This window comes from Periplaneta americana, chromosome 3 (assembly GCF_040183065.1).
Source record: "Periplaneta americana isolate PAMFEO1 chromosome 3, P.americana_PAMFEO1_priV1, whole genome shotgun sequence".
NCBI lineage: Eukaryota > Metazoa > Arthropoda > Insecta > Blattodea > Blattidae > Periplaneta > Periplaneta americana.
The window spans coordinates 141,803,345-141,821,448 of NC_091119.1; the positions used below are offsets into that span (position 1 = coordinate 141,803,345).

At 35.1% G+C, this 18,104-nt stretch overlaps 2 protein-coding genes across 2 annotated transcripts; one reads left to right on the forward strand and one right to left on the reverse strand.

Annotated features, from left to right (window-relative positions):
* Positions 1–615: 615 nt before the first annotated feature.
* LOC138696570 (glutamine amidotransferase-like class 1 domain-containing protein 3, mitochondrial) lies at positions 616–13,824 on the reverse strand. The gene is made up of 7 exons (XM_069821699.1): positions 13,689–13,824; positions 12,230–12,335; positions 11,029–11,169; positions 9,989–10,134; positions 7,467–7,630; positions 5,656–5,732; positions 616–928 (listed from the first exon to the last, which is right to left on the reverse strand). Exons 2-7 carry the CDS (start codon positions 12,323–12,325, stop codon positions 791–793), a joined length of 762 nt encoding a protein of 253 aa, XP_069677800.1. The 5' UTR covers positions 12,326–12,335; positions 13,689–13,824; the 3' UTR covers positions 616–790.
* Positions 13,825–13,876: 52 nt separating this feature from the next.
* Positions 13,877–15,915, forward strand: LOC138696571 (V-type proton ATPase subunit e 2-like). The gene is made up of 4 exons (XM_069821700.1): positions 13,877–14,089; positions 14,562–14,609; positions 15,129–15,216; positions 15,487–15,915. The coding sequence occupies exons 1-4, from the start codon at positions 13,992–13,994 to the stop codon at positions 15,514–15,516; spliced, it is 264 nt and encodes an 87-aa protein (XP_069677801.1). The 5' UTR covers positions 13,877–13,991; the 3' UTR covers positions 15,517–15,915.
* The last annotated feature ends 2,189 nt before the right edge of the window (positions 15,916–18,104 follow it).

Below are 18,104 nucleotides of genomic sequence, written 5' to 3' on the forward strand. Positions count from 1 at the left end.
ACTATAACATTTCTACGAAAAGTTACATTGTGCATTTTCAAAACATAACAAACAATGACTGCCAAACCAAATATTTGTACAAATTTAATTCATCAATTACAACACAACACGAAAACTGCAACCGAAAAGTTTTTTTTAACCAATGCCACCAGGTTGTCTTTTCGACATTTCTGGTCTTCTCTCCTGGCAGTGGCTTAGTTGTAACCCACTTCTGAGGTTGAGGCACCTGGAAGGCAAAGTTACATTAACCCAATGATATGATAGGATGATTATGATTATGTGGCACCAGGAGAGGTCTTAAATCTAAACTTAACCTAAATTCCAAGACATGGACAAACACAGGAATAATCCCCTTTAAGGAAAAATTCCTGTGCTCTAACCGGGAATAGAACCCGGAACCTCATGAACTATAGCCAGAAGCTCTGACCACTAGATCATGATCTGGTCCGAAAAGTTGTCATATTAAATGAATTTTATTTGTTTGTAAAACTCGAAAGTAAAAGCAATAAAGGAATATCTGGGTTATATTGGGAAGCCTGAGAAAAAAAAAAAAATTACACCAGTCATTATTCACACCATTATAAAACAACGATAATAGCACAAATAACAATAAAGTATTTATAAATTCCATGATTTATTCACTGTTAATGTTTTTCATACAATATTGTAAAGTTATATAGCTCTATAAGGACATAAAATCTTTTACAAACCAGTCTCCAGGACCTGCAACACATGGAGCCATCACCACTCTAGAGCAGGGAACACATCACGCACGATCTTCTCGTTGAAATCAACGCTTGATAAGCTCCACTACCTTCTTCACCATATTTCCAATGCCATCATAGATTTCATGAAACTGCCCTTCATACATGAAGGCTGGTGTGGTTACAATGAGATTCTTGTCATCAACTGCAATCTCATTTACACCCTGAAAATCAAGTATATATATTATTTTAATGTACCGAAGTACATATGATATTTCCATGCAGATATTCTGCGTCATCATATGATGGAACGGAGAAAAATTCTCTCCGGCGCCGGGATTTGAACCAGAGTTTTCAGCTCTACATGCTGATGCTTTATCCACTAAGCCACACCAGATATGCACCCCGGCGTCGGACAGAATCGTCTCAGTTTAAGTTCCAACTCTTGGGTTCCCTCTAGTGGCCGCCCTCTGCACTACGTCATAGATGTCTATGAACGTAGGACTGGAGTCCACACATGTGCTGAGGTGCACTCGTTATGAGTGACTAGTTGGTCAGGATCCGACAGAATAAGTGCCGTCTTAAATCACGAAGTGATTTACGCATATCATATATACATTATTTTAATGTACCGAAGTACATATGATATTTCCATGCAGATATTCTGCGTCATCGTACAATGAATGAGTAATGGAACGGAGAAAAAAAATTCTCTCCAGCGCCGGGATTTGAACCCGGGTTTTCAGCTCTACGTTTTGATGCTTTATCCACTAAGCCACACCGGATAATATATATATGATATGCGTAAATCACTTCGTGATTTAAGACGGCGCTTATTCCATCAGATCCCGACCAACTAGTCACTCATAACGAGTGCACCTCAGCACATGTGTGGACTCCGGTCCTACATTCATAGACATCTATGACGTAGTGCAGAGGGCGGCCACTAGAGGGAACCCAAGAGTTGGAACTTAATCTGAGACGATTCTGTCCGACGCCGGGGTGGGTATCCAGTGTGGCTTAGTGGATAAAGCATCAGCACGTAGAGCTGAAAACCCGGGTTCAAATTCCGGCGCCGGAGAGAATTTTTCTCTGTTCCATTACTCTTTCATCGTCTGAAAATCAAGGTTTTTTAGTCAAATGTCCGAAGGCAGGTTTGAACCTCATAAGTAGACATCGGAAGTAAAGGCACTAAAAAATGGTATTTTAGGCGCCTAAAAAGGCTCTAAAAACAACAAAAATTGGGCAATACAAGACATTGAAATTATATTGAATCACCCATAATTCATAAAGTAAACATCCATAAGACCATAAGTAACTTAACAAAGTACACTGGAAAAGTAGTTCCTATGTTCTATAGACTTGTTTCACTTGTACTTATCCATCCACAACTTCACGTATGTAATGAGTTACAATAAACAACAAGCAACTTTTTAAGATTAACGCACAAACTTCTGTCACATTTATTGGACAAAATCAGTGTGACGATTAATGTAACAATAATGAGACGTTGGTAGAGCTGTGAAGTCCTACCAGCAAGCACCATCTTCGTCCACCACAAAATTATAGTTGGACCCACTGGGATTTGAAACCGGTTTATCAGCGTGGAAATCCAACACTTCATGTATTCGACTAATAACTGATGTTTGTTTTTGTTTAGTCAACCGTATGAAGACAGGTTTGAACTTCACAAGTGACACCAATAAGGCATCACTCATGAGGCAACTAAGCCAGGAATTAATGGGGTAGGTCAGTGCTGGAATCAGGCAGGAGTGCTGGGTAAGGACAAGGTCGATTCCAGAATAAGCAAAACAACAACACTGTATTGCAAAAGAGGTCCCATATCTATGGCTACTATAAGAACTGCAATTTCCCTACGTAGTTTCGAACACAGAAATAAATGCAATATTGTTGAGTGAGTAGTCATACAAAGAAAAAGACAAAAGAGGTACATATAATAGTAAGAAAAGGGCAAAAAAAAAGTACATATTAAAGTAAAAAAAGGCGTAAAAGGCAAAAAATAAAAAGGCAAGATCAAACTTCATCAAAATGCTTCATTTCTCATGATTCGTGCACATTTACTAAAAGTCTTTAAATACGAACATTCAAATAAAATAGGCATTTTCCTAAACATCCGATGTCTACTCATAAGTGACACCAATAAGGCATCACTCATAAAGCAACTAAGCCAGGAGATAACGGGATACGGGCCAGTTCCTTTCTCCCTCCATTGCATACATCGCTGACTAGTAACATATTACATATTGCTCTTTCTCTGACACATATCCTCAAGTGAAATAGGTAAATGGCATGTTAAAGTACTTAAAAATCCACGTCATGAATACGACACTCAAGTACAATTTAAGACTTTTACAATGTTCAATATGGTAAGAGGTTGTTAGTAGGTTTTTCCGAAATGAATAGATCGAGGTCATCTTGATATTATAAAGGTCTGCATAACATTACACATTCGAATTTTTACATTAACAAATACCACTGTCAGCAAAGAGACTATTAGAATATGTAAAACTAAGTTTACAGCTATATAAATAAAATATTTCCGACTAAATTATTGTAACTTTGTTTAATATTAAAATCATTCTTTTGTTATACGTGAAGCCACACTAGTAATATGAATGCTGCAAGCATAAAGAACCTTTTCTTAGTCGTTCCTAAAAGCAGATCTTTTAATGCTATGCACGCATGTTAAAAATCTACTATTATATGGTTGTATGCAAAAAATACTTTTAACACTAGTGCACAAAGTGTTTTTAACGCTGATTTTCAACTGTTTGTGACGACTGTCAAATACTTTCCATCAGATATCATAAGGTAGCTATCTCAACAGACCAATAAAACAGTTCAAACAATGGTAGGCCTACTTTTAAAAATGATTGTTGATTAACAAACGTACACTAATTAAATAAATTGCTTCAACAACTATTATATTGATCATCATATGAAACAATTAGGAATTAGATATAATTAACCAGGGATATCTCAATTTGCAGTCGAACACTCTACCACTGAGGTAGGTCACTGCTTACTTTTAATGTGATGTAGTTTCACTATTATAATGTGGTGAATTAAAACAGTGGAGAAGTTGAAAGAATTCTCTCTATACCAGCATGGACAAATGGCTGTTTAAAAACAGTGCACTACACACATGTTAAAAATTATTTTATTTCGCTCATGGAATTACTTCACTTGACCTGCGGCCTCATTTCGAAAAGAACCTCCGGGTTCCTTAAAAGCCATAAGTAATAATAATAATAATAATAATAATAATAATAATAATAATAATAATAATAATAATAATAATAATAATAATAATAATAATAATAATAATAAATATTTTTAAACAGTGTTGATGCACCATCACCTTTACTTTTTTACTTTTTAACTTTGCTCTAGAATATGCCATTAGGAATGTTCAGGATAACAGACAGGGTTAGGAATTGAATGGGTTACATCAGTTTCTTGTCTATGCGGATGACGTGAATATTTTAGGAGAAAATCCACAAACGATTAGGGAAAACACGGAAATTTTACTTGAAGCAAGTAAAGCGATAGGTTTGGAAGTAAATCCCGAAAAGACAAAGTATATGATTATGTCTCGTGACCAGAATATTGTGCAAAATGGAAACATAACATAAAAATTGGAGATTTATCCTTCGAAGTGGTGGAAAAATTCAAATATCTTGGAGCAACAGTAACAAATATACAGTAAATGACACTTGGGAGGAAATTAAATGCAGAATAAATATGGGAAATGCCTGTTATTATTCGGTTGAGAAGCTTTTGTCATCTAGTCTGCTGTAAAAAATCTGAAAGTTAGAATTTATAAAACAGTTATATTACCGGTTGTTCTGTATGGTTGTGAAACTTGGACTCTCACTCTGAGAGAGGAACAGAGATTAAGGGTGTCTCAGAATAAGGTTCTTAGGAAAATATTTGGGGCTAAGAGAGGTGAAGTTACAGGAGAATAGAGAAAGTTACACAATGCAGAACTGCACACATTGTATTCTTCACCTGACATAATTAGGAACATTAAATCCAAACGTTTGAGGTGGGCAGGGCATGTAGCATGTATGGGCGAATCCAGAAATGCATATAGAGTGTTAGTTGGGCGACCAGAGAGAAAAAGACCTTTGGTGAGGTCGAGACGTAGATGGGAGGATAATATTAAAATGGATTTGAGGGAGGTGGGATATGTTGATAGAGACTGGATTAATCTTGCACAGGATAGGGATCGATGGCGGGCTTATGTGAGGGCGGCAATGAACCTGCGGGTTCCTTAAAAGCCATTTGTAAGTAAGTAAGTAAGTTGAACTGTGCGATATCTATGTATTCTAACCTATGGACACACACACATTAAATTGGCAGTGTAAGTCTTACTTATGTTATCTATTGGAAGTGACAATTGTTATTAGCCTGGCATGCATCCTAATCCATTGGGATAATTTCTCCATTACATATCTTCCATTTCTCATAAAGGATACTTAATAAATATGGCTGCTGTAACACAAGATCTGGCCCTGGTCGAAAGGTCGGGATTCAGCTGGTAAAATGCTGCCTACAATGGCGGAAGCAGAAATGGATTAGACTGTGAAATCTGCCATGCAGTAGATGTTGAAAGTGTCGTCCTTCTGCCTGTATACAACCTTGATATCACGAGAATATGTTATCACTCACTAAGCTCATCAACTGAAATTCTTCTTAACTCAGTTGTCCAGATTAGCCTGGCGTAACGAACTCAACAGAGTAAATGACCCCTCTGATCTTACTTATTTGTCCTGATGATGGAACCTGTATGTAGTTAGAAAATGTTGGGAATATCAAATTCCATGACATGATGAAATACTCAAAAGCCTAATTCTGAACTTATTCTCTGCTTTATATCCTAGTTAACCTGGTCTAACATGTTTCTTATTATTACATAAATTCTTACCTTGTCAACAACATTAGCACCCATATCACAAGCAGCATCAATCGCACTAGCATGCGGCCATTTTCCTTTACCATCATCTATAAAATAACACAAAAATAAATATAATAAACTCCAAAATATGTTTCAATTTATAATCCTTTGTATTAAGCTCAGTATGTGCGGATCCGGGTTCGAATCCCGGAGATGGCAAAAGCACTCTAGTGGGACTCCATCGGAAAATTAAGTCATGCAGGCTGAATCAAAAAAATGGCATCACACACCTACATGATATCTACAAAAACACGACTGTTCGGATTTCATACATCATTTTCAATACAGAAATGGTAAGGCACAATGAGTCCACTAGAGGCTGCAATGCTAGCTTTTACGTTCCTCTATGGAAAGGAATAAAGAAGAGGAACTGCAGTACAAAGTCTGTATGAAGAATTGTGAAACAATATTTTTACAATGCTGCACATTACAGTCATAACTGTTATTATAACTATGTACTGTAAATCAAGTCTCATGTTCCACAGTTGTTTAAAATTATGTTTTATTTAACGACACTCGCAACTACCAAGGTTATATCAGCGTCACCAGTGTGCTGGAATTTTGTCCCGCAGAAGTTCTTTTACATGCCAGCAAGTCTGTTGATATGAGCTGTCGCATTTAAGCACACTTAAATGCCATCGACCTGGGCCAGGATCGAACTCGCAACCTCGGACACAGAAGCCAGCACTGTACCGATTGCACCACCCAGGCCGACCCACAGTTATTTTCTAAATGAAGGTTATATTGTAAATAAGATTAGACTCTAGAATACAGATAAGCAAACTGTTTTGGTATTAATGACCATTCAATATCGAGCTGGAGGAAAAAAGCACCTATCAGTAGAGGGACAATAAAAGGAGTGACGCTAAATTTCATTGTTAACTGATGTTGCAAAATATAAAGCTGAAAATGTGTAATGTGTTGAATCAGCAAATAAAGAAGAGTATTTTCCCTGGACCAAAACTTTGTACATTCCTTACATAAAAAAGAATCAACGAATGAAAGGAGAATATTTTCCCTGAACCAAAAAAAAGTAGGCCTACTTTCACATGCACCAAAAAAACAACAAATGAAAGAATATTTTCCCTGGACCAAAAAAATTGTTGTTTGGTAATTTGATTGATTCTATCGAATACTCATTGGCCTTCAACACATTTTCCTTCATGGTACTTTCCCGAACTTCGATTCATGGTGGCCTTCACCATTTACCTTAATATTTGAATCTTGCATTATTACTTCACAAACTTATCTGTACAGTGGGCCATGATTTCTCGCAACATTACATCACAGTTTTTTCTTACCTGTATTCTATAGTCATTCCGTAAATAACATTTCAAAATAGTGGCAGTTAAGTTTGATGTGTAGGTTAGTAAAAATGCTGCAGAAGTACGAAGAATAGTATAAGATGCATAATATTACTAAATATTCTGTAACAAAGTGACTGCGTCTCCAACAGCTCTGATAGGAATGAAATTGAAAAATGTACAGTTTCAGAAATTAAAGTGAAGAAAAGGACATACTATATTTTACAAAGATTTATATACTGAAAATTGCTGCTGATTATCAGATAGTTACAGCAAAATTCTAAACAGAAGCTTTCGAAGTATACTTAAAAAAATTAATAATAAATCACACTGGTATTTGAATTGAGTGATGTTTCAAAAAACTTTACCTCAAAAGCATTTTAGACAGATGATCTATGATATACACACTTTATTTCTCGCGATATATATATGCCACCATAGACTAGTTTGTTATAATAGTAGCCTATTTAAACTCACCTCTTTTGCCAAGTGTAATTGTGACCTTGTCGAACACTTTTGCTGCCAATATTGGAGCAATACAGCACAGGCCTATTGGTTTCTTAGCATTACGGAAATCCTTCAGTACTCTCTCAACATCTGAATTTACTTTGCAAGATGAGCCATTTACAGCAAAGTCACTCCTACAAAAAATCAGATCAATAACATAATATGTAAATAAGTATCTTTTCTTTCTCGTTTCAGAATGAAGCTATGTTCAAGAATACCACAACACAATTAAGAGCAAAATATTATTTAATAAATATAGAAGAACATTAAAACAAAATTCCAGTTTAATAATTTGTTTATCTTAATAACAGCTAATGTAATTAAATTTATGACAGACACAGCAGGATATAGCAAATGGGATCATAAACATATTAAGGATGTAATGGAAGAAGTACAATTAGAACCTGTAATGCATCTCATACAACATTATAAGAACAAATGAATAAATCACCTGAATTGCATGTGCACAAATAGAATCCCAAAAGCCATGTTTTACTCTATTGTCCAAACAGGAAGAGATCTCTATGTCATCCCATAAAACGCTGTGTTGAAAATTCAACCACGAGATCGTAACAGGCCACAGGGCCTTGTCACTTGAAAAATAAGAACAAAAAAAAACATAATTTCTGTAAAAATGAAATCAAAAACATAAACTGGCAATGAACTCGAAATTTATACTGAAGTTTTTTTTTTTTTTAATTTTATGATTCCAATATAAAAAAAAGAAGTACAGTAGAACCTCGATAAGATGCGCCTGCTTATTACACTATCCCACGTAATATGCTTTTTTGTCCGGTCCCTGCACATTTCATATATAACGCTTTTATAAAATACCCTGTTTGTTGCGCTCAAGTCCCGCATAATACGCTGTTTTTGTGGAATATTTTCGATGTAATTTTCAGCAATGTACTGTAACAGCAATGAAACATCTTGGTGACTGAACTCACTGGTGCTATTAACCTGAAAAGTATTGGTATTTGACCCTTTACCTGCACATTTAAACCTTCATACTTTAGTATACCCCACCCTCTTGTTACGCTCTCTTATTCAACTCTTTATCTGAACGCTTAAAGCCTACATACAGTTACAATACCTCACCCTCTTGCTAACCCTCTCTCTCAAACAGCATTCCTCACTCGGCCGTAATAAAATTCTGGAAATTTTTCTGGGCAGTTTGTTGTCCTTTAGTGTATTGAAGTGTCTGTGAATGTGATTACAATGAGTGTTAAACAAAAAGGCGCTTTCTGTGTCGGAAAAATTGGAAATCTTACGAAAGTATGATGAGAACAGTACTCTTACTCAGAAACAACTCTCTGATTCATTAGGAATCCCATCATCGATATTAAGAACGATAATAAAAAATCGCGACTCAATCACTACAGTTGCAACGTCGTCGGGAGGATGTAATCGCAGAAACTGAAGTGTGGTAAACATGAGGACTTGGAGAACACGCACACGGCAAACAACTATAAATGACTTTTTTTTTTCCGAAAGAATTAAGTACAGTACATATTGCAAATGTCTTTGACGTACAGTACAGTAATTACATAATGGAGTAATACTATATTACCTTTCATGAATCATGTATTTCAATAAAGAACAATGCTAATAGATACTGTATATAAGTCAAAATTAGTATACCCATCTAATATGCGGTCCCGGTTAATATGCAGTTTATACCTGGTCCCTTGAACAGCGTCTTATCGGGATTTTACTGTATTACAAAAACATTAAATTACATCTACTCAAATACAATTTAGCTCATTTATGTATACTACTATTATACATCTACATTTAACATCCCTAACATTTTAGTCTGGTGACTAGAATGCTGGATTTATAATCCTGTGTACCCGGGTTCGATCCCCGACATACTCCTGATTTATAACTTATGTTGGGCAAGTCCATGCTCAAAGTAACAAAGGGATTTTCTCTGAGAGGTCCATGTGCCCAACGAATCTCCAACATCTCATCTCAACACGAGTATAACGTCAGCCTCCTATGGCATACCCCGGTCAATGACTCTGTAAATTGGTCTACACAACTGGCTTCATATGAGTAAATGACGAACAGTCCAGTATCTGCCATTAGTAATAAAAAGTAGAATTTGGGGGGGGGGGGTGCGTGCGTGTTTGTTTGTTTTTGTGTATCTACTGCTCACCCACTTCATTTGTGTGATTCGGTTTCCGCATATTGAAGATAGATGGCAGGAATGTGACCCATTTTCAATTTGTACATCACTTTCACAATATCAAAGTCATTAACAAATGTTTTCTTTTTACTTGTTTATGAAAAAAGTAGTATTGTGATGCTGCACAAAATCCATTTCGATATTTTCGTAGAAATACACGTTTTCAGTATTACTGACAACGAGAAAGTAGTTTTTTGCATGCTGTCGTCTATCTATGTACATTAATAATAATAAAAGAAGAGGAATAACGAATTAAGTTACAGATTTCTTAATAAAACGTCATCAGTGTTAAAATACTCACAAATTTTTTGCTGCGCCAAAGCCACCAGGGAAAACCACAGCTTCTGCAGAGGATGCAGATAATTCAGTAATTGGAAGAACATTTCCGCGGGCAATTCTAGCAGATTCAGCCAGTACATTTCTCTTCTCTCCCTCTGCTGGAGCACCCTAGTAAAAAACAAATCTTCACACCCTTCTGTAATTAGTACACAAATTAATAGTTTCCAGTTTTTGAGTCGACAATTGAACTACTTTCTACCAGATCAGCGGTGACCAACTCGTGCCCTTTCTGCAAGAGCACTGTTCATTGCACACGTGCAGTATGCAAGAGCAGGTAGTCCCACTCAAACGGTTAATGCTGACAGCCCTTTGATTCTCAAACTTACACTGCTCACAGAATGTTTATTACTCACCGCACTAATCAGTATAGATTAGGATATTGTATGTACATATTTATATTTCTTCTCCAGTATGTTGCTATGACAAAAGACGAAACTGCAATGATTTAATGGCCAGTAACTGAAGGTGTTTCACAGAGCGCAATAATATGAGTCTTGGCAGAATCTGTGGTATTTGAATTCCACGAAATAGTTCTGGAGAAGATTAATTACAAGTAATCTAATTTCAAAATTTTTTCTCTTCCTTTTACATTTTTTGTTTTAAACAACTCACTTGTTTATACTAATTACTTGTTACAGTTTAAAAGTGTCGTTAAGTTATGAAGAATCAATATTTAAATAGTTAAATAAATTACAAGAGAAAAAGTAAGGGTGCGCTTCCATACAGGGGCAGTGACACTTCCTCTAAGATTAGAGCTCAGTTTAGGTGTGTGTGTGTTAATCGAAAATTAGGGGCTAGAAAATATTGAGAATACGACGCAAGTTTATATGACATTTTTTTTATTAATACACACACCTAAACTGGGTTCTAACCTTAGAGAAATGCAACTGCCCCTGTATGGAAGCACGCCCAAAAGTAATATTAGTTCTTTTTATAAACAGTTCGATTTGCAACCTGTACAACTGTACAGTTTAATTAAGGCATTGATGTAGGTCCTAATACCTTGGCGTGGTTTATAACATGCATCTGAGGGATATCTGGTGCATAACATTGTGGAACAGCTCCTGCTCGTGTCAAATGCATGAGAACTGATGACGCCTCGTGGATTTCACTGCCATCATAAACACCAGAGCCTGAAAGAACCTGGAACGACATCAGAATTATTCTAAAACTACATGACAACCAAGCATCACCTACAACAAAGAAACAATGATGCTAAAAAGTAATGCAATGGAATACAAAATTAGAAACCAATCTACTAATGGTCTTTTTTTATTGGTTATACGACGACTTTATGTCCATTATGAGGTTATTTTGCATCAGTGGGGTTGGTGATAGTGAAATAGTATTTGGCAATATGAATCTGCCAATTGGCCCAAGCGAGATTCGAACTCTACTCGAGTGCAACCTCTGACCATGAGTCTCGTTCATTAACCTGAGATCAAATCAGTGACCATGGTGTCTAGGGAAAGCTAGAAATAAAAATTGATTACTGGTACCTTTTAGTTACCTTCTGTTGGTTAGCATGAAAACATATCTTCCCTTTCAAACAATTACACTTCACCCACCCGTAAGAAAAATAGTTAAAACAGTACTATAGTAATACCACAGCCTAGTATATACAGTCACGAAGCTTGAGATGATGAGAGTAGTAGGAACAATAGACTGTGCTGGTACTATTTCGCATTGTCTGTGATGAGGCGATAGTAGCGATCCTAGTGGTCAGCAACTATCTATGGATGTATATTCCCTACATATTGAGCTTCGTGACTGTATATTTTAGACTGTGATAATACACTATAAAGAAAAACAACACAATTCTTTACAGTCCACTATTGCACCAAACGCATTTCTGAAATACTTTGATTTCCAAATCAAATGACTGCAATTCCTAGATTTTTCCCATCTAGTAGGATTTGCTTCTTCAACTGCAGCTCTTTAACAAATTCAGTATTGAATTTTCGTTACCTTTATTTACTCAGGTTATAAAAATTGTTACATTTCGCTACTTTCATTGCCAATTGCTTAAATTAGCTACTTTTTCGGTATTTTGATTACCAGTAGATACACTGGTGGCCCTGATCTATATCACAAACTTTCCATAATAGTATTACCATTCATTTGTCTCAAATCTGAGATCCTATTTCTATTTCTTATTTTAACTTAAATATTGTCATATAATTCTGAGAGTTTCACAACGTACCACTGCAACTTTAGGACCTTGTGACGAATAGAATGCTACACTTCCAATGCTTCCACGAAAGCATCTTGCTGAAGTAAATGATGCATGACGCAACATTTTTATGTATCTGAAAATGATATGAAATGTATTTACAAAACATTCACTATTAGAAGCACTAAACTGAGATGAGTTCAGTTAGGTTGGGCTTGAATACATGGAGTAGACTAAATTAAGTTAGGTTTCATACTAATTACATTTAAAATATTTGCCAAATTTCTGAAATAGTTACTTCTTAACCTTTTAGAATCACGGCAATGTAAGTTATTTGAGAACGCTTCACATCAGTGAAAATTTGACATTTGTTTGGGGCAAGAGAAGGAACGTTCTAATTAAGGGAACTGAATCAGAACCAAACTATAATATTATTTTTGGTAATTAGCAAGTGACTGCTGGTCTTTTACAAGGTATGTGACAAGGTTAGTGGGTTAGTTCCGTGGATATTTAAGTGACGTAAACCCGAGAAATATGTGAAATAACCTAACCTGTATCTGTCACATTCCCCGGCTAAACTAGCGCTGAGTTTCTTCCTCGTACTCTTCAACTGTCTCCTCTGTAATACCAACATAGCTTTGGTGGCATTATGAAAGTTTCACACCAGCCTTGCATATATGAATCTGGTGACAGGTTAGGTAGATTAGGTTATTTTAGGCTTTCATTATGCCTTACATATACGAATCTGTGACAGGTTAGTTTAGGTTAGGTTAGTTTAGGTTAGGTTAGTTTAGACTTTGATTATGCCTTACGTATGTACTGGACAAATACTGGTGATTTCTTGTTTTCTGATGTTAATAAGGTAATGTAATGATGGATTTTCCATTCCGAAATCATCGGAACAAACTCGGTGCTAGTTTCTCCCAAACTAACCAAACCTAACCTGTCACAGATTCGTATATGGAAAGTGTATAGGCGGAGTACGAAGAGAACTACCTCAGCGCTAGTTTAGCCCAAGTAAACGTCAGGTTCACTATCCTATTCGAGCTAATCAATCCATCCAGTAGAAATTGTCACAATCCATATTTTGTATTTCACATTTCAAACTTAACAAGCTAAAAAAAATTGCATGCTGTTACATTTAGTGATTATGCTTTTATATTGCCGTGTAATTGTATTCAGAAACCGGTGTGGCCTATTTTGATGGACTTACACGTACCTATTGCTTCTGTGATTCCTAAATAAATTATATATTTAATTAAAAAATCGGCGATGTATGCGGATAAATTGCAGAATCTAAATTATTTTAATTCTGTACTTTACGTAATTTTACGAACAACCTTTCAATAAAAATGATACTTTGAACCTACTTTTTAGTCAAATGTCTTTGTATTAAACAGTTCTTTCCGTAGCGTAATCAATATACTATTATACCTATAAAAAATAAAGCGCAAAATTAAATAAAACAGTAACTGCTATTATCCCTCACCTAACCTAAAGTTTAATGTGCCTCGAATTCGAAATTTTTTAACCTGTCGTTTGTCGTTTTCACTCTCTTCACTGACAAATGCTGTTCAGTTCTTCCATGTAGTTTTACAATTCAATGGTTTTCAAGTCAAAGATTATTTTATACACACAATGAACGCGCTCAAATGACGTAAACTGTAGAATAACTGAACGTGTTTTAAATCATGTGATAGCAGATGATAGGTGATCTACTTGTCGAAGTTCAGGTGGAATAAGCGTCGAGATAATTTTGTTATACCTTTAAATTAATTAAATTGCAATAAAAATGGCCCTCTCGGCCATACCTGTTATAATATTTACTGTCTTGTGGGCAGTTGTTGGTATAGTATTACCATTTGTGATTCCGAAGGGTCCAAATAGAGGGTGAGTAATAGCCTTGCAGGTATACACATCCATAATAGTAGTATAAAAATGTTATTATTGTAAATATTTTAAGGAATTCTACTTTTTCGAGATAATAATAGATACAGGGTTGGCTAGCATAATTCGTTATGTGCATATACTCATTTTGTAGGAAATAACGACATTACAATGTTAGTAGGTTTGTAATTATTTCTAAGTTTATTTTCAGCCCTATATAATTAGTAAAACAGGCAAAACAGCTTTAATATAAGAGCCAACCTGGAATTTTATAAGTTGGCTTTTCAGACTCCCAATCATGTCTTGGTGATATAGGACAGTAGTTCGAAAAGGAGAGTAATATAATGCAGTTATAGCAGCTATACTAAAGTGTGATTAATTGCAACATTCCTGCAAATAACTACACAGTGCTTATCAAACAACATTATTAGTCTTGAGACAGAAGTATACTGACAATTTATCATTTTCTTTACAGAATACTGCAAGTGGTATTAATGCTGACTGCAGCAACTTGTTGGTTATTGTAAGTTCATTACTATTGCTATTGGTTAATTGTTATATTGATAGAGTGGTCCTTTTCCTAATGAGTTTATTCGATTAGTAAATTACTGTTACCTATATTATTGAGTTTACACCATTTAACTTTAGATTGCCAAAGCTAATATGATCATTATAGTATGTGTATTTAATCGTCAAATATATATATATATATATTTTAAACTTTAACAACCTTGGGGCGCGCTTCCGTACAGGGGCAGTTGCATTTCCTCTAAGATTAGAGCCCAGTTTAGGTTTGTGTGTGTATTAATCGAAAATTAGGGGCTAGAAAATATTTAGAATAGGACGCATGTTTATATGATATTTTTTTTCGATTAATACACACACACACCTATACTGGGCTCTAACCTTAAGAGGAAATGCCACTGCCCCTGTGCGGAAGCGCTCACCGATTATGAATTAATGTAATTAATGCGAAAATCAGAATCACCGATTTTTATTTTATCTTTGTGATAAAACTCTGATTTCACAACTTATTTTTCAGTTGGTTGTGTTGCTACATGTCGCAGATGAACCCTTTGATAGGACCAAAGCTTTCAAATAGAACAATTATGCTCATTTCAAAGGAGTGGGTAAGTAAAGTTGTTAGCAAGTTAGTTTGATATTTAAGTTAAATTAGTTTTTCATATCTTATCATTATGCCATTTAATTGTGAAATAAGTATGTTACCATAGTGGAAATAGTAATTACTGTATTACAGGACAATAAAATTTAATAACTTTTAAATTTGTGCCAACGTTTTGTTTTATAGTCTTTTTTGCTAGGGGGTCGGCAGGAAGGAGGAATTAATGCTTGTATTTCGTTGTGTGTATAAATCTAATGGATGATTCGTAATTTTACAGCAAGGCACGACTATCAATTGGAAAGCGTAAAGTGACGGAGTTTCAGCAATGAAAATTGGTGGTACATCATTCCAATTATGAATGTTTTTAGAATTGTGTATGTATATGTGAATAAGATAATTGTAAATTAACTATCATAGAACATTAAAGTGGCATACATGTAAGATTAATTTTAATACAAAACTGGAAATTGTTACTTTGTATATTTGTACATTTCAAAACAGAATAACGTTAAGTACAATGGGTTTAGAGATTTGGAGTAGATTATTTACTGTCTTTCATTCAACGTTAATGGTGTATAGTTAAGTGTGGTTAACATCTAATGTTAATGCCCTCATATTGGGTCTGATGTCAGTATTAACATTTCATTGTGTCTATGTGGCATTACGAAAATAGGTTCTCAAATTAAATAGAATTGTGTATATGGTACATATTTTTTTTACCTCAACCAGTATCCTTTCATTTTATCCTGATAGGCTACTACATGCAACATGTCATCTGAAATATAGTCTACTGAAAGCAAATGGAATGGTTTTGTCGGTATGTGACAGAGCTGTAACCAGCAGACCACTAGGAGTTGCTCTGATCTCCCTAGGGATTGCAACTGAACTAGATCTTGAGTTGATTTTTTTTAACACAATTGAATAAACACTAGGTATAACAGTATTAATTTAATATTTATTTACTGATCATTCGTGCAGCAAGGTAATGGAACATGAAACACTAATTTTAAACGTCACTTGAAAGTATTGAAGTGAAACTTCATAAACATAAAATAGCTGTAGTTTTCTATTGTCTCAGTATATTTACAGTACGATTTTTTAGTTAATGTAATAAATGATACTCTAGTACGATGCATGTTTTATGCATTAAGTTACACATATATGAGGTCAGGAACAAGTTTAGAAACATCCTGGTATGTGACATTACGAAAATAGATTCTGAAATTGTGTCTATTTTCGTCCTGATACTACATTGCAAAATATCAGAAATACACTGAAAGCAAATGGAATGGTTTGGTGTTAGTACGTATGTGACATTACGAAAACAGGTTCTCAAGTAAAATAGAATTGTGTATGTGCTACATATTGCTTTTATACTAACCAGTATCATTTCATTTTGTCCTGATGCATGCAACGTGTCAGAAATATACTGAAAGCAAGTGGAATAGTTTGATACTGTACCATCTTCAGGATCATAAAATGAATCTTTGGTCACTTAAGGTAGTCAAAATTTTATTTGTTAAAAAGTTAAATTATCTTAAGTCATGCATATCACATTACGAAGTCATTTGTGAATGCCTTACAATGGGACAATGCACAAAATAGACCAATTCTTAAATTGTAGATAATCGAAACCATCTCATCTGATCATACCTCTTTATCCGCGACACTGCACACAATGAATGTGCTGCTTAATATAATTTTTTATAAAATTTACATTTCTCATACATACATGAGAATGCTTACGCTCCAAAGGCAATAAATAAAATGCACATCACAGTGAATTTGTGAAAATGAACTTTATCAGTTGGTATGGTAAAAAGAGAAATTAAAAAAAAAAATACTTTAAAGAGGGTAAAAATGAAAAATTAAATTTCTTTATTTCTGGGATTTCAACTCGTTATACAACACAAGCTGTTGAATTTTTGTGAAAATTTTATTAAACGGACTAAACTTGTTCTTCCTATAGTCTTCAAATGCTATTTCAGATGTTATTTCAGTAGTACATTTTTTTCAAGAGCTCCTGGTTTTTTTCCTTCGGACACTCATAAAAAGGTATACATTTTACCAATTTCTCATTCTCGCGTATTTTTTTCTCTCTTAAATTATTGTAACAGTACTCTATATTTGAGTTAATTTAAATGGGAGATACATATGAGCCATTAAGAGCAGAAGCGGTGTAAGTCAAAAATGGGTAATGAGGGTTAAAGTAAACATTTTGTAAAATACAGTGCAAAGAAGCAATTAATATTCAGTTTATTTAAACTATTAGTAGTCAGTGGATAGCAAGGAGGACATATTAATTGCTACTTTGCGCTGTATTTTGCAGAATTTTTACTTTAAGCCTCATTACCCAATTTTGACTTACACCACTTTTGCTGTGAATAGCTCATATATTAAATGCCACGATATGTAGTAAACCAGGAAGAAGGGCAAAGTAATATATTCTCAGTGGTCCCAACAACTTTTCATTTTTCCTTTCATAAGAAGTAAATGAGGTAGTAGACGTTATACATTATTGCTCGACCAAGTTGTCTGCAAGCCGAGAGGGGAAGTTGGAGTTCTGTAGTGAAAGGAGGCGGTAACGAGAGGAGACCCATACAGTCACATACGACAGTAAAGTTTTCCTACTGTGCTTCAGTTCATAGAGCGGTAATGTAACTTTGAAATAGACTGTACTTCTATTTCTGCTTGACACGCTCTCGACAGTGAGGTTTGGCATTCTGATTGGCAAGTGTGGGCGTAAGAGAGAAAGTTGCATGAGGGGTGAGGTTGGGAGACAGGATAACTGTTGTCACAGCTTGGCTTTAATTGAAGACAAGGACAAAAAATGTGTGCGCTCCATAGTGATTTTAAACGATGTGCACACGTTGAAATCTGAGCATCAAGGGACCT

Coding starts and splice junctions, on each gene's coding strand:
- LOC138696570 (XM_069821699.1), bottom strand. CDS start 12,325: ATGTTGCGTCATGCATCATTTACTTCAGCAAGATGCTTTCGTGGAAGC. Junction 11,170..12,229: donor AAGGTCCTAAAGTTGCAGTG/GTACGTTGTGAA, acceptor ATGTCGTTCCAG/GTTCTTTCAGGCTCTGGTGT. Junction 7,631..9,988: donor TTTGGCGCAGCAAAAAATTT/GTGAGTATTTTA, acceptor GATTTTTTGTAG/GAGTGACTTTGCTGTAAATG.
- LOC138696571 (XM_069821700.1), top strand. CDS start 13,992: ATGGCCCTCTCGGCCATACCTGTTATAATATTTACTGTCTTGTGGGCA. Junction 14,090..14,561: donor CCGAAGGGTCCAAATAGAGG/GTGAGTAATAGC, acceptor TTTTCTTTACAG/AATACTGCAAGTGGTATTAA. Junction 15,217..15,486: donor TGCTCATTTCAAAGGAGTGG/GTAAGTAAAGTT, acceptor GTAATTTTACAG/CAAGGCACGACTATCAATTG.